Consider the following 15,338-nt stretch of genomic DNA (forward strand, 5'->3'; position numbering starts at 1 on the left):
TGGTTAAATAAACAATAACAAAAGCCTTACATATTAGGATTATTACTATTTTCTCAAGTTAATGAGAAAAAACAGTTGGTATTTATCCATGAGAAATGACTCAGATCATTTTCAAATATGATTTTGTGACACAAAACCATGCATTTGAGCTCCACCTCTACAATGTTTAACTTCTGACACTTTATGACACACTAGGGATGTCAGATAAATGTAGATTTATTGTACAATGAAGTACAATATGCCACCTAGATATCCACCCTTAGTGTCTAAGGTGTTTGTGATGGTAACATAATCCAAAAACGATTTTCATGGTTCTTTTTCTACAGGACCAGTGCATTTATTTATTTATTCTTTTATTACAAAAATTCTTTACATTCTATTTTTGTTTTGAAGATAAGCTATCATGATATTATTTATCCCATCATTGGAAGTACAGCAAGACGAGTTGGCTTGAGGACATGGGCGGAAAAATGGGAAGTATCAGGTTGCAGTGACCTCATGGTACACCTGCACGAATGTGACTGGACATTGCTAGAGAGATAGTAGCTTGGCAGCTGATGAACGAGCCAGTGACCTGTTCTTAAGTGTAATACATTTCTGTTAAGATTTTAGTTGGATTAGATTTTAGACCTGAGATCAAATCGCTGAAATTGGGACACACTGTATTATTAACTGTACAAACTGCCACTTTTGTGCAGATATGATTGTTTGAATAGAGATCCCAGGAGAATTAGATTCCTTCACTTTATCAGGTCCTTAGGGTGACATGCTCTCACACACATCATAGACATGCACACATGCTCTTATACAAACATCACAGTGTAGTTCATTTAATCAAGCACAGCATTAATGCGAGGTGTCCTATCTGAATTCATTATTGGCAGAGGAAAAGAAAATAGTAGTGAGTAAGCTGTTCTGGGCCCCTCCATTCTTCTGCCATATGTTTTAATGAGTGGGCGGAGGACCTCGCTGTCTTTGCTGTTATCCCCACAATGACCTATAGTGACTCACTCTGCACATGATCTCCCGAACCCATTCATCTGAGCCATAAATCTGGATGTGTGCTGCTGCAGTTTCCCAGTGGCATTTCTTTCAGGATGCTGCTGCTCTCTGAGTGTTTTTCCATTTTCATTCAACGTGTCTCTCCCAGCTTCATAAAATAATGCATCAGCTTTTCATATGGAGCGCATGCGTGTGTCCGTTTTCATATTTGCCTTCTGTCATCTGTGCCAATCAGACGGCCGGTTTCCAGGAGTTGCTGACAGAGGTGGAGATCTTAGCACTTATTGTAGGCTGTGTGTGCCATGACTTGGACCACAGGGGCACCAACAATGCTTTTCAGGCCAAGTAAGTGTACCTGCTGTCTCCCTCTGTTGCTGCAAAAGACACATGAAAATGCTACCTCCTACAATCTGTTTCTAGTGTGTTTTCTAATCTGCAGCAATCTGCAATGGTCCAGCCCAGATCAGCAAGAGTCGACTTGGAAGTTGTTTAAGGGTTTATATAAGGGTCTGTCTAACAAAGAGACTAAACGCTGCTGACTCATTTAGTTCACCAGATAAAAATGCTATTGAGTTACTTATAGGCAGTGTTTTCTTCCCTCACCAAGGTTCGAATTGTAACTTAATCTGAAAGCAAAATGGTTATGAGGTGCAAGTACAAAGATATGATTAATAAGAATCTGCTAATTCCCTTTTGCATGTGAAGGTTAAAAAAATGTGGGTCTCTTTTAGCTGTTTTAAATTAATGCTGAAATACACCAAAAGCAGCAGTTTAGCTCATGGATTCCAATATTAGTAGTCAGATCACAGTATGTAGTAATTTTGTAAAGTAATTTTCCTTAGACTAGTGCTAAATTCATTTCATTTTTAAATTTAATTAAATTTGACATATTTTAAATTCACAACTACAACAGGAAATATTTTTGTCCAAGTTTAACTCCCATGTCCATAAAATTTGGGAAGTTTTGCATTGCAACATGAGGGCTTTTTTCTACACATATTAGATAATGACCATATTATGTGTTTGACATTTCAATTTCAGCTGCAGTTTAAGTTATGAGTCTCAAGCTTTTTTTATGGTTGAGCCATAAACTAGAGACAGAGCGTAGAGTGAATTGATCAGGCGATCGTAATAGAGTTATTGAGCATACTTTGTTTGTCAGCTTATGTTGAATCTTGATTATATTATCCTTATTTTTATTTTTTTAACCTAATATGTGTGTTTGTGTGTGTGACAGGACGGGTTCAGCCTTGGCTCTGCTTTATGGGACCTCTGCTACACTGGAGCACCACCACTTCAACCATGCTGTTATGATCCTGCAGAGTGAGGTGCGCTATGTTCTCATATCTGCTGCAATGCAGTTACCATTCTGCCTCTGCTAATGCTTACCGCTGCATGCTGTTGTTGTGCAGTGCTTTTTGTGTTATGCGATCACAAACACCGTTTGCGGCCAGGCTCGTGGGGCGTTAACCCCCATCGCTCTTGGAGACAACATATTTTCTAAATTGCAACCTACAGCCAAAATAACGCAACAGAATCTCTTCAGCTAATAATGAACTTTATAGCATCCATTGCTCAACGGTTGCATTAGACCATGTTAGTTTTACCCATGTGCACATAAAATAAGTACACCGGCATCTAAGTGTGCGTTACATGAGCACATTCATGATACATTTCATTGTGCTGGTAGTCTGAGTAATCACCAAGCTGTGGGCCCGTTTTTCTCCATACATTTTAAATGTCAGCAGGAAAAGCACAGGTGAAACTAATTTGGTACCAAACCTTCAAGTGTCCCAGTAAACTGTGAAACCAGCATGAACACTACCAAGAACCAGTTAACTGGACTGCAATTATTCTTAATAACACCTGGCCTTTCCCTGCTATTACATGCCAAAATCGGTTCATTAATATTGCAGGTGGAACAGTGAGAGAAAGACTGATTCTACTCTCATGTCTGTGCCAGCAGACAGGTAGCTTAGCTCAGCGTAAAGAGTTGAAACAGAAGGAAACAGCTACCCTGGCTCTGTTCAACAGTAAAAAGTGGCAGCCAACCAGCAGAGACTCCAGGACAATTGTTTCCAGGGTTATACAGCTCACAGTAGATTTGTGTTTATAGAGGTCATATTATGATTTATGGGAACTTCCATGTTTTTCAGTTTTTTTGCATATATTTCTCAGCATGTAAAACGTCTGTAGAGCTCTTAAGCAAAGTCCACATGAAGTGGGTTATTCTCCATTTCTCATAGAAGCCCCTGACCTGAAACATCTCACCAGGATTTCCTTCTGCTACTTATCTACGTGAACGTGAAAAATGTTTGCATTTTCGGAGTAGGACTAAATTGCAGAACTCTCTTCTCAGGCCCCTCACATGACATCAGTCCTCAGGTCTCTGCACACTAAGCCAGTAGGATTTTGCAAGAGTTGACAGCTTCCACTATGCAAACAGGCTAAACTTTCACTTATTTACCCTTAACCATTCTCTAAAATCAGTACCAAAAGGATCTGAGGTGAGACATAAGCACTTTAATTAGCTTTTTTGAAATTTTGAGTCGGCATGCGTAAGACACTCCACACTTTTTGTTCTCACAGTAGTGCTCTTTTCCAAACCACTGCACTAAACTAAGGGAATTATACGCCCAAATATTAAAGTGTGATTATAAATATATGTGAAGCACATCGCAAATGTAAAAAAACAAACCGTTTGTTGTTTGTAACATGACGCTGCAAAGATAAAAAACCTACATCTACAAATCTTGTCCATTTATTAAGAATGCAAATAGCCTGCATCTAAAGAAGTGAGGTGCCAAACCAAATAAACCTGTACGCATGTACCTTACGATAAAAACTTGACAGCTTTGTATTGTAGTTTTTACAGTTACTACATCACAGTTTTAAAAGGATTGTAAAGTAATTTTTGTTCAAAAAACAAATGAATGAATAAAAGAGTGATATTAAGATAAGCCTTATAGGTCGAAGATGAATTAGGTGTAAGCAACTAAATTGCTTCCCACTTCAATTTTTTTTTCCATAACTTATTTCAGAGGACAGTTAAGGTGAAATAAGTAAAAGTCAAGTTCGTTCATACAGTGGAAGTCATTTATTTATGTTCTAATCTGATTGGCTCAGAGCACTGACCTGTGGAGGGATATCTCACGAGAGGCCTGAGAAATGAGGTCTGCAGCTGGACTGTATGGCATTTTGACTAATCTGTCAACCAACCAAAGCTTCCTGGGCACTTTAGGAGAGGGATCTTACAGACACAAGAGCTGAGTGTCGCTGCAGTAATGTACAATATGACAAAATAATGTTGTTGTTTTTCACATTGAAATAAGTAGATCCCCAAAACAAAGCTGTAAACCTCAATTAACATAGCAAGGGCTCTTTAATGGAGAAGGGTAAAAACCAGGGAGCGTGTTTCCTAAAATGTCAAAATATACCTTTAAAGTCACAAGACTTGTACAGACAGTGCAATAGCAATAAATAGTGTGATTATTATAATTACTATATAACTCCCCTTTGAGATAAATACAGTACCTTTTCATTTAATTTAATTCAATTTTGACTGGAGCATTAGAACGAGTTCCTGCAGCAAAGGTTATTATAATGAATCCATGTAGAAAAATGTTTGTTACCCTCTTGAATGCCTGCACTTTTACCACATTTTGATTTTTTTTCATTTCAGAACTGCTGTGGTAGTTCACACAGGCAACATAATGTGTCACTGTCCAAATACTAATGGAGCTGTCCATCCATTTTATTTTTCATTTTTTTGCATTCCCCTTAAACAAAGCAACAACAAAAAAAGTAAGAAGCTTGCGCTCACTGTGCTCGAGGGCAGCCATGTGTTGCCTCAGTGTACGCTACATGTTAGTGAGTAAACAAATAGCTCACGCTGCCCTCAAATCAATGTAATTACAGAGTTGATAGATTCAGTGGTAATTGCTTGAGAGAGACATTTTACCAGGTGACTGGGTTTTGGGAAGATGTAATTGGAGGCGTTTTGAGGGAGCGTTTGAGACGAGGCATAGTAGTGTGTTCCAGTGCCTTCATTATCGTGCTGCTGACAACACAGTAAGCTGACAAATGTTTGCTCAGAATATCATATTAGTGTCTGTTGATACTAGAGGTTGAACTGCCGTGGTCCTTAGTTAATTATCCTACAAATGAACAGTGTGGCTAATTCAAATAGATGAGACAGCTCATGCTTCAGTCAGCCAACCTGCACGAGCCATTAATGAAAGTGTAAACTTTAAACCGTCCCTCATTTCCTTTGTGTCGTTTCCCAGTCTCATTTAGTCATTCTCTCTCTCTGTTTGACTCGCCTCCGTCTGCTCCAGATGTGACAGAATGAGAGACGTCCTTTGTGTTTCTGCCATTACGTTGTTCAATATTTTATGGGAACTCAGGAGCTGATGAAAGGTGTTACGGGCATGTTGGCACAATTTCCAGAGCTGAATATTCTGAAAATTCTAAAGTGCTTCGCTAATTCCCAAACCTTCCTTCAGAGGAGAGGGCCTAGGTGTTGAATGAATGTACAATATCCGTAGTGGCAAAAGCCTGCTTTAAAGATAAAGTGAGATATGCTGCTTACTTATTAGAAGCTGCAGGGAAGCTGCTCCCCTGCACGGACCCAATTAGTTTCATTGTAGCGATTCCTGTGAAAGGCTTTTTCACGTGTCACAGTAGGAAAAACTAAAATCTCTCTTTTGCCCCCTTATGCACCACTACTTACTCTATAAAGATAGAACTCGATGCTTAAAAGTGTGGTGTTGTGCACACATAAGACTGGAGACATTCTTTTTGAGTCGTGTCCCACGCATGCTCCTTTTGGGTTACAGATGCAAAATATCCTCAAAAAAAAGCATCCAGTTGTTCTTCTGCTCCTCATCTTCTTCACTTGTTTTCTGAATGGAGATTGATCCAGGAGCAAGAGTAGTTGGCCACAGAGCGACTCGGTGAACCATCACAGATTAGTGAAGATGATGAATGCTACTAACCCTAATGTGAAAAAAACGGTGTCCATGAGGGTGGCGGTCACATGGAAAATGATATATTTCGTCCACAACCTTGTTCATTTTCTAACTCTAACGAAGCGATGGTGCTGATCAAAACCAACCAGGAATAAATGACAATGTTTTAGTTAAAGTGTTGTTGTGTTCTTGTCTGAACGTAACCTAGAACTTATATGTTGGTCTTGATCTTGTGTCATGCTAAGGCACATGGTTAAAAGCGATGCCCGTAGCTGCACCATCCACCCCACATCTGTCCTACGTATGAATGCGTTGCTGCTTCTTAAAAAAGACTTGAGAATAGCATCTGCCGCTCTGATGTGTAAACAATCATGTGAATGATTGATTCAAGTGTTTGATAGTAGCATTTCTTAAGAGGGGAGTCCGATTTCCTACAGTGTAGATAAATATTAGACTGTTTTCTGTTTAAAGAAAATACTTCCTACATGGGCGCAACAAGCTATGTGCCATCCAGCTCCTTTACACCCAAGAGAAGACATTTTATGGCTGATATATGTCCAAAACTGGGCAACTCACACCAAAACAATTTAGATGGTTAATCAACCCTGCAGGCTACAGAGAAAACACATGCAGTATATTTGATTTGGGGGTGAAATTTTTGTTCTAAGTGGCCTCAAGCTGCAGTTGCCTCAGAGATGATGAGGGTCAGGGGTGGTAATCATACTTCTTTCTAACTCCACATTACCAGATTTTTTTTATCATTTTTCCTTCTCTTTTGCTCCAGCCAGTGCTGACTTTAGGAAGTGTATTCAGCTGACTTCAGTCAGCTGTGGCCACAAAATGCTCCACCGCTTTCTTCCACATATGCAGTACTCCCAAGACCTGTGTTGAATTGACTGAGTTCCCCCATTTAATGGCGCTCATTACACAGTGGGACACAAACTAAAAGTAGTGGATGTGTTTTTTCCCAACTGTATGAATCTTTCAAGGCGTTATATTGTGTGCATGAATGTAATACTCATTTGGCACACTAGATATAGTGCAGTTTTGTATGTAAAATGATTTTGCACTCACCCTGATTAAAGCCCTGATTAAAGTTAAAGTTTGTGTGTGTTCTGTTGTGACAAGTTAACACGGCAGCTGTGAGCTTGTAAATTTAAACTTAATCGGATTTTGTGTCTTGAGATATCAAAGCAACAGCAGAAATTCCTAAACTAAGGCTGCAGGAGCAGCAACAATTTACATTTGTTATGCTTTCTTTCAGAACGGATCCCCAGTTTGCACTACAAAATGCTTTCCCAGCATTCATTGGTTAAAACAATGTCCAGAGCTGTAGATCAGTTGAAACAGAGACTCATTGTGTCCAGTTACAGCAATATGAGAAACACAGGAGAGCATTTACCTCTCAATCCAAATTTTGTGTTGAAGGCTGACTGTGATCAACCCTGAATGAGTCTGGATTATCTAAAACATTTTCAGATTAACCACTTAACTTCTTGAAAGATTGCACACCAACAGTTTGTCAGCTATTTTAGTCCTTATTACCTGTTACTTATCTAAACAAAACCAGTGTAAAAACAAATATAAATGGCACGCCTGCCAAGTATGTTCAATAATTCATGCAGAGCCTGTGGCCTTTTTATTTCTCTTTGTGTGCGGTTGTAAAAGTGCAATATGTGTTCTTTATTGTGTTATATGTGTTTGTGGGTCTGTTTCCACAGGGTCACAACATCTTCTCCAACCTCTCATCCACAGAGTACAGCGACCTCATGCAGCTCCTGAAACAGTCGATTCTGGCCACAGACCTCACACTTTATTTTGAGTATGTTCTACTAAACACACTACTTTTTAAACTGTAAATCACGTGTCCACAGACTCCAGAGTACTGATTTTACGTTTAAGGAGAGGCACACTGACAGCCTCTGATCCTCTCGCTGTACAATGCTCATTAAGGGGTTGCAGGGCTTCTTTTAGTTAACACCACCCCCTTGTGGAGCTGATGTAATCTGCACCTGCATGTAAAGATTTTCTTGTTTCCCTTTAGGAATAGAAACACGTTCTTTGAGCTTGTCAGCAAAGAAGAGTACAACTGGAACGTGAAGGCTCACAGAGACATGTGCAGGCAATGACCCACATCTTTTTCTCCTTCCTTCTCAAAATGGGCTTTTGAATTGCATCACATTTACTAAACCTTAAAATAAACCTGTCCTCTTCCCAGATCCATGATGATGACAGCATGTGATCTGGGAGCTGTCACAAAGCCATGGGAAACATCGCGCAAGGTGACAAATACACAGTGAACACAATTCATAAAATGTGTGGATGTGTTTAAAACATCTTAAGCTAAGTGGAAATATGTTGAGAATAATCAGCACTTTTAAGTTATTTTCAAGCTCTCTTTTCCTCACTGTAGCCTCTAACATCATGAGAATTGGCTACTTCACTTTGAATAATAAAACCACGAGGCATTTTTCACAGCTTTTTAGCACTGAAAGAAAAAAACAGTTAATGGGATAATGCCTGTAAATGTAAGTCACAGCCCTGCTCAAACCTCTTCTGTGTCCTCAGGTCGCAGAGTTGGTAACGAGTGAGTTCTTCGAACAGGGCGACAGAGAGAGATTGGAGCTGAAGCTCACGCCCTCTGTGAGTAAATCAAACCAGCTCTGTTTTTGTGCTTTTTGCAGTTTCTCTCACCTCTGTGCCCTCTAAGAGCTGATGATGCCGAAGCAAAAGATATATTTTCACTGCTGCGCCAAAACTTACTGACTGTGGAGGAAACACGAGAGCTCGTGTCTCACAGTGTGAGAAAAGTGTATGGTCAGCTTGAGCGCTCCAATGATTCGCTGCTGTGCAAAGAAAAAATATATATACTACAGACTTTTTCCATTCATTCATCTACAAATGCACAGACAAAACTTAGATAAAAATAGCATATAATTGAGGAGACACTTTGGTCCTAATGTCTTTATGTAGAATAATTTTTACTAACCTGAAAGATACATTCAGCAGAAGAGTACAGTCAGTTTGATTAAGGAGTTTTTAAGGCTGAGTTGTGTTGCAAGTCCTTGAAAGGGAAAAAAAACAACAGCTTTCTGTGTGCAATTAATGACTGTTGAGTAATCGAGCCAGGCCACATTGCCACCCCTCTGAAATAACTAATTCAGTAGCCTCAGGTCTGCTGCTTGTGTCAAACCTTTAGCGCTCTGTGTGTGGGTGTTGGAAATGAAATATTAACTTCTGAGTCGTACCCGGTAACTATCTCTGAAGCACAGCCTCAGTGGAGCCTCTTAAGTTCAGGCTGCGGAAGAATGAGGGAGAATAGAAAATGTGCGTGAAATAAACTCAGTTGACTTGAGAACTGAGAGACAATTCTCTTTAACCAAAGCACTAACAGCAGCAATTTAGGGTCTGAAAGCCTGAGAAGTGTAGAAGAAAACTAATTCTATCTTTTGCGTTTCAGGCTATCTTTGACCGAAACAGGAAGGATGAGTTGCCAGGGCTTCAGCTGGAGTGGATTGATGGAATCTGTGCGCCACTGTACGAGGTAACATTATGAAGATTTACTGCTCTCTGGCCTTTTATTGTGTCACACTTGTCACACATCAATATCTGACCTGAGTAGACGCTGTCCTTCCCCAGTTATTATCCCCCACTGATGCCAGCGGTGAAACTGTCACAGACAACTACTCGACCTTTTTTTTCAGCCACAGATATCTCTCTGAAAAATTAAATTAATTTTTATTGAAAGCTCCGGAACAACTTCAAGGTTGCATCCTGTCCTTTTGAGAGTAGCAGAGTGAGTGTGCACTTTCTGACTGTGAGAACGCTCAGAGAAGTGTGTGAATAGAGCTGTGATGTAAGTCGGGTTGAATTCCCTCAGAAAGACAGTGTACTATGGGCAGTCACGAAATTACTGACTCTTTTCCTTTGACAGGCCAAAAATCAGGCAAAAATTTGACAGAAGGATCTTTGTTAAATAAATTTTAGTTAGAGCTAGTGGTTATCTTTCAGGAAACTAATGGAGATCTATGCTGTATCCTTGCTGCCATAGTAATGTGTGAGTGTGTCTGAATGACATAAGCAGAGCCTCTGCTGGCCCTCCCACAGCCAGCAGCGATGGTTGTGTGGGAGGAAGAAGAAGGCTGACTTACTGAGGAGCTCAGGTTTGTTAAGACATGAGGCATGTTGGAGTTAAATTCATGAATGTCAAGACAGAAGAGGAGTTGTGAAAGGAGTCAAGGATAAAATAAATCATTCATTCTCACAGCACTGGGGGATTTTCTCTACATTTTGCACCGTGGAAAAAACATTACTCTTTGTCATTATGAGTAGAAAACAAACCATAGATCATCTTCATAGCTGCTGAATTATCCCACGATCAGTGTCAAAAGTTAAAGCGGACTAATCTTTGCCGGGCTCCGTTCTCACTATTGTTACTGTCTGTGTTGTGTAGATAAAAAAAAAAAAAAAAAGAAATAAAAAAAAGCATCAAAGCTGTGTGTGTTTGTGTGTTGTCTGCGTGGGGGGTTTGTCTCCACACTGCCTCATGTAAAAGGCTGATGTTTGGAGAATGCAGATATGGAGCTCACAATCATGCTGCTGCCAATTAAACTTGCAAGGGAGAGAGCAGAAGAAGTTCAGAGGCGGCAGGGTTTTTGTCCGTGGGCGGAAGAGATCTTGTTCTTGATCTCGCTGATCTCCTTATCCTGGTGGTGGCTCGCTACTTTGTGGAATATTAATCCCCCATTATATAACCTTCCATCTTTATACCCCACCACATGACAGTCCCTGTCTTCTTCCTCTGAGCCCACCCTGGAATAATGATGCTGCGCAAACCAATGATGTCCCACAGAGGGTGGTGTGGACTGCTGAGAAAGGACATTACCACCCCCCCCCCCACCACCCCCACACACTTCCTCAAACACTACAAAATGTTCCTTAAACCTGCAGAGTTCAGTACATCATGAAAGTCACAGCTCCCTATGGGCTGCATGCAATCGCAGTAGAACATGAAAGATTGTGAGCCCTTCATGATTTTCTGGATAAACAAATTATCCAAATGACACTAAAATATTAGAATCTGTCCTTTATTTACTGAGCAAAATGATCCAATATTACACATTTGTGAGTGAGGAAAATATGTAAAGCTTTGCTTTCAGTATCTTGTTTGACCCCCGTTTGCAACCAAACGTTTCCAGTGACTGTTGATCGGTCCTGTTCATCATCTTGGAGGAATTTCAGCCCATCCCTCCATAGAGAACAGCTTCAGCTTTGTACGTCAGCATGTCCTCTCTTCAGCTTCTCAACATTTCTGCTGGATTAAGGTCAGGTCTTTGACTTAGCCATTTCAGAAGATTGACTTTATTATCCCTCCTGTTCTTTGGTTGGCATTTTTTTGTGCTTCAGGTCATCTTGGCACATGACCCACTTTCTGTTGGGATTCAGTTGACAGATTCCTGACATTTTTCATCTGAATTCATTATTCAGTGAATAAAGACAAGTCATTCTGATCCAGATGCAGCAAAAGAAGCCCAAAATAAAATTTTCGACATGTGGGATGAGATTCTAATGCTGGACTTCTGGAATTTCCTCTCTCCAAATTATTTTAATTTAAACCTATTTTTTTTTCTTTTTGTTGCTGCAGTCCTCAGAATGCCTTTAGCTTTGCTCATACTACTTTTAGAAAATTTACAAGCAGCAATAGGCTTTTTGGAGAGCAGTGGCTTTCTCCTTGCAGGCCTTTTTTTCACAACATTGTAGCTCAGTTTTCTTCTCACGGTAGACTCTTGACAGCCACTGTCATAGAGGCTTTTAGCTTACTCTGGCTTCCTTTGTGCCCTCACAGATTATTACATACTTTGCTCTTGGAATGGTCATTGTTGGTCAACCAGGATAACAATGTTCTTAAATAATGTCTTAGGATTGTTTGGGCCCAGAGTCTTTAAATCTGTTTCTGTATAAGCATCCAGCCTGATGAGCAACTGTTTTTGTTCTGAAGGTCTTTGCTCATTCTATGACAAACGTTCGTGAAGATCAGCCACCCCCCCACACTTGACTTTGATTGATTGATAATAGAAGTGCTATCTAGAAGCACTTCTACTTATGGGTACTGTCTCTTGTATTGAAATATTTTCCTTTAATACATGACAGAGTATTATATTTCAGCCTCATATTTTAAACTTTTCTAAAGGATTCACACATAAATTCTTTAAGTATGATTGTTTAATATTAATTGGTGTATTATTCATTATTACTATCATGGCATGTTGTAATTGGTGTTCACATTAATTAATTTACATTAATATACTGTAATTTCCAGAGTGGTGCCACTCTTAAGGCAGACAGTCTGCTGCAGCGGTTCTGAACATACTGTGACTTTCTTTTAATCTTCTTGAGATTTTCTACAGAGCTTTTCTCTGTGAAAACAGATTTCTGAAACATTCTTCTGTGCTGGTTTGGATGCTATGCTGCTGGAAGGTCTTCTGCTGGTAACTGGCAATTTTTTATATCGTTATAATGCGTAACCATGGCAACAGGAACGTTTTTAACCTCTTGTAGCAGCTAAGTGAAAGCCCAAGAAATGCCTGGAAAAAGCCCTCCAATCAGTGCTTTCAGACTATATTGGCAGACAGAGACTGCAGACAGAAAGGTATCAGGGAAGGAGGAGGATTACGCTTCATGTTAACAACAGACGATCTAATCCTGAACATGTCACTGAGAAAGAGTATCTGTGCACCTCGGATGTTGAACTGTAGACTATGGCACACAATTCTCACATATTTATTCAACTCATTATGACAATGTCTTCCCATATGACTCCAATGTTTGGGTAAAAAGTTTGCACTTGTTTTATTAGTCAGACACGTACGCTCATGTTCATATTTCCTTGTGTGACAGGTTTAATGAAACAATAACTAATTACACGACTCCTCTGGAAACCAAACTGACACAGTAGACAGTGTTACAGGAAAAAAATCCCCTTGTCTGGTGGGTAATTTATCAAATGGAGGGTGACAGGTTTCACTACATACCTCAACTTGGAAAAATGAGAAAGGCAACTAATCTCAGTCATGCATGTGCTTCTAATCTTTTAATAGCAGTCACTTAATGGACTGCAGCTAAGTGGCTTTTTGTTGCATTTATTGTGGTGGGATGTTCCTTGTATATTGTTTCATATGTTTTGTCTTTAAGTATAATGCGTTTGACTGCATTGACTTTAATGTAAAGTCTGAATCGATCAAATATTATCATTATTTCAATTGAGCCTTAGAGCTAAGTTTTGCTACCTGGAGATCTTTGGGGGACATTTTTAATCCCATTCACAAACTGCAGCCAGTCCAGGTGGCCAGGACCAGCATGTCCTTGTTCTTTTTGTAGAACAAGTATTAACATGACATGTTGTAGATGTAGTTGGCATACCTCAGAAGAACTTTAGAAAAGAGTTTAAAATCTTTTTTACATTGCAGAGAACTCAATACTCACACACCCACACTTTTAACTGCCTAAAATGTTATTCTAGTGCTCCAATACTATGTTCTAAGGAGGAGTGGATGATTAATAAACAACTGAATATAAAATATATGTTTATATAATATACTACATATACTATATAATATATAATACAATATACATATTGTTACTATTTACTATATTCTTGTCTGTGTGTTAGAATTTCATGTGGTCTTAAGATTGTCCATTTGCCCTTCCAGTAAGTGTGCACGTGCGTTTAGTGTGACAGTTTCTTCATTTAGGAAGCGTTTGTGTGACCCACGCTCAATCCATTTTTTATTCCTTTTTCGGACTATTCTGAAGCCATTTTTAGTGTCATAAAGGACTGGCAATGGGCGTAGTGCTTGTTTTAGGTGACGATAGTTCATTTGATTCCGTTCGTCAGTTCGTTCACCGCCACAGCTTGTGAAACCAAGGTACTGGAGTCTTGTTTAGCCATGACTAAGAGGCAGTTTATTGAGATGGATTCGTCAACTGCAAGACAAGGCGTGACATGAAGTTGTGAATCACGCAGAAACGCACGTGATTTAGAAACTAGATGCCACCGGTAGATTGTGTAAAGATAGAAGAGAAGCCTCATTAAGCATCTACTGGGATTTAAAAGTCATTTCATAGGGCTTTTCTCCTCTTTTCAGTCACTTAAAATACAGCATCAAAGAGTCACACAACAGACATTTTTTTGGATCATTTCGATGATGAGTAATTAGACTGATCACTGTGAAGGTGTTTTGAAAGCTGTTTTCTCAACAAAGTGATGTAAAAGTGCAACTCCATAGGCTGCGTGCCGCCAGGAAGAAGCTTCCAGACATCGAAGTGGAAAGTATTTGTCTTTTATATTGGTTAATTTATACTTACTCAACAGTTTTTTTTCTTACATCTGCCCATCATTAGATTTTGTTGTTGTTATGACTGACAAAAGGATATTCTTGGAAATTGGGACTGTTTGATTGTAGTTGGTGAATATTTTCAGTTCCAGGTATTTTGCAGTAAATTCATATAATTGCCCACAGCACAACTTAGTACATACTGCAGTGGCTCCCACTGGCTGTAGCTGATGAGGAAGTCAGCTTTTGAGTTGCAAAACACAAGTCCCTTATTAGCAATTATCATTCCTCTAAAATCTTATCTGTGTTGCTCAAATTTTTGCATTTTTAAATGATTGCCACTCTTTCTCATTCTGTGATCGGGGAACTATGAATATGCTGATCTGGCCCTGCCCACATCCCCACTGCGGCTAGTGATAGCTGCTTGCCCACTCAACCAGCTAGATTTGCCTTTGCTTCTTATTTAATTAGTAACTCACAGTGTATGCACTTTAGCAGTAAAGGCCTACCAAGCCAGTCAGGACTGGTTTTCTCCAATGATTTGCGCTGTCTGACCTCACCTTTCTGTGACTGTAGATGGTGCTCTGCAGATTCAGTGCAGAAAATCTTGATTTTTGAACGTCTTGATGTTTCTTTGGAGGAAGTACATTTAATAAACAGTTTTAACACTTTTGCATTAGTAAGCTGCTGTGTTGTTATTATTACATTATTGTCCTTTCTTCTCTTTCTCTCTCTAGGCTCTGGTTAAGTTGAGTCCTAAACTTCACCCGATGCTTGACATGATCAGAGCAAACAGGACCAAGTGGGAGGAACTGAACAGGAAGAGACAATGTGGCCAGAGTGTTTCAGCACCTGCGAGCCCCTTCAGTGGCGACAACGCAGGAACCAGCGGCTGCAACGGAGCCAAAACTGGCAGCACGCCCTGCTGCAGCGGCGACCCTGACGGCACACCGTTTAAGGCAGCTAGTTAGCTTCTGCTGGCCAGCTGATATCTTAGACCAGTTTTCTCCTAAATGCAGTCTGCAGCAGAGGC

At 39.9% G+C, this 15,338-nt stretch overlaps 1 protein-coding gene across 1 annotated transcript in view; it reads left to right on the forward strand.

Moving 5' to 3' along the window:
* The window catches only part of pde11a (phosphodiesterase 11a), a 43,199-nt gene extending 27,861 nt beyond the window's left edge, over positions 1–15,338 (forward strand). Inside the window, exons 13-20 of the mRNA XM_072397016.1 lie at positions 1,238–1,347; positions 2,240–2,330; positions 7,694–7,794; positions 8,017–8,094; positions 8,191–8,254; positions 8,541–8,615; positions 9,433–9,516; positions 15,043–15,338. Coding sequence (XP_072253117.1) covers positions 1,238–1,347; positions 2,240–2,330; positions 7,694–7,794; positions 8,017–8,094; positions 8,191–8,254; positions 8,541–8,615; positions 9,433–9,516; positions 15,043–15,276 — 837 coding nt within the window. The 3' untranslated portion in view covers positions 15,277–15,338. The remainder of the gene's footprint in view (positions 1–1,237; positions 1,348–2,239; positions 2,331–7,693; positions 7,795–8,016; positions 8,095–8,190; positions 8,255–8,540; positions 8,616–9,432; positions 9,517–15,042) is intronic.

The sequence above is a fragment of the Leuresthes tenuis genome, unplaced genomic scaffold (genome assembly GCF_036924035.1).
Source record: "Leuresthes tenuis unplaced genomic scaffold, fLeuTen1.0.hap1 SCAF_12, whole genome shotgun sequence".
Taxonomy (NCBI): domain Eukaryota; kingdom Metazoa; phylum Chordata; class Actinopteri; order Atheriniformes; family Atherinopsidae; genus Leuresthes; species Leuresthes tenuis.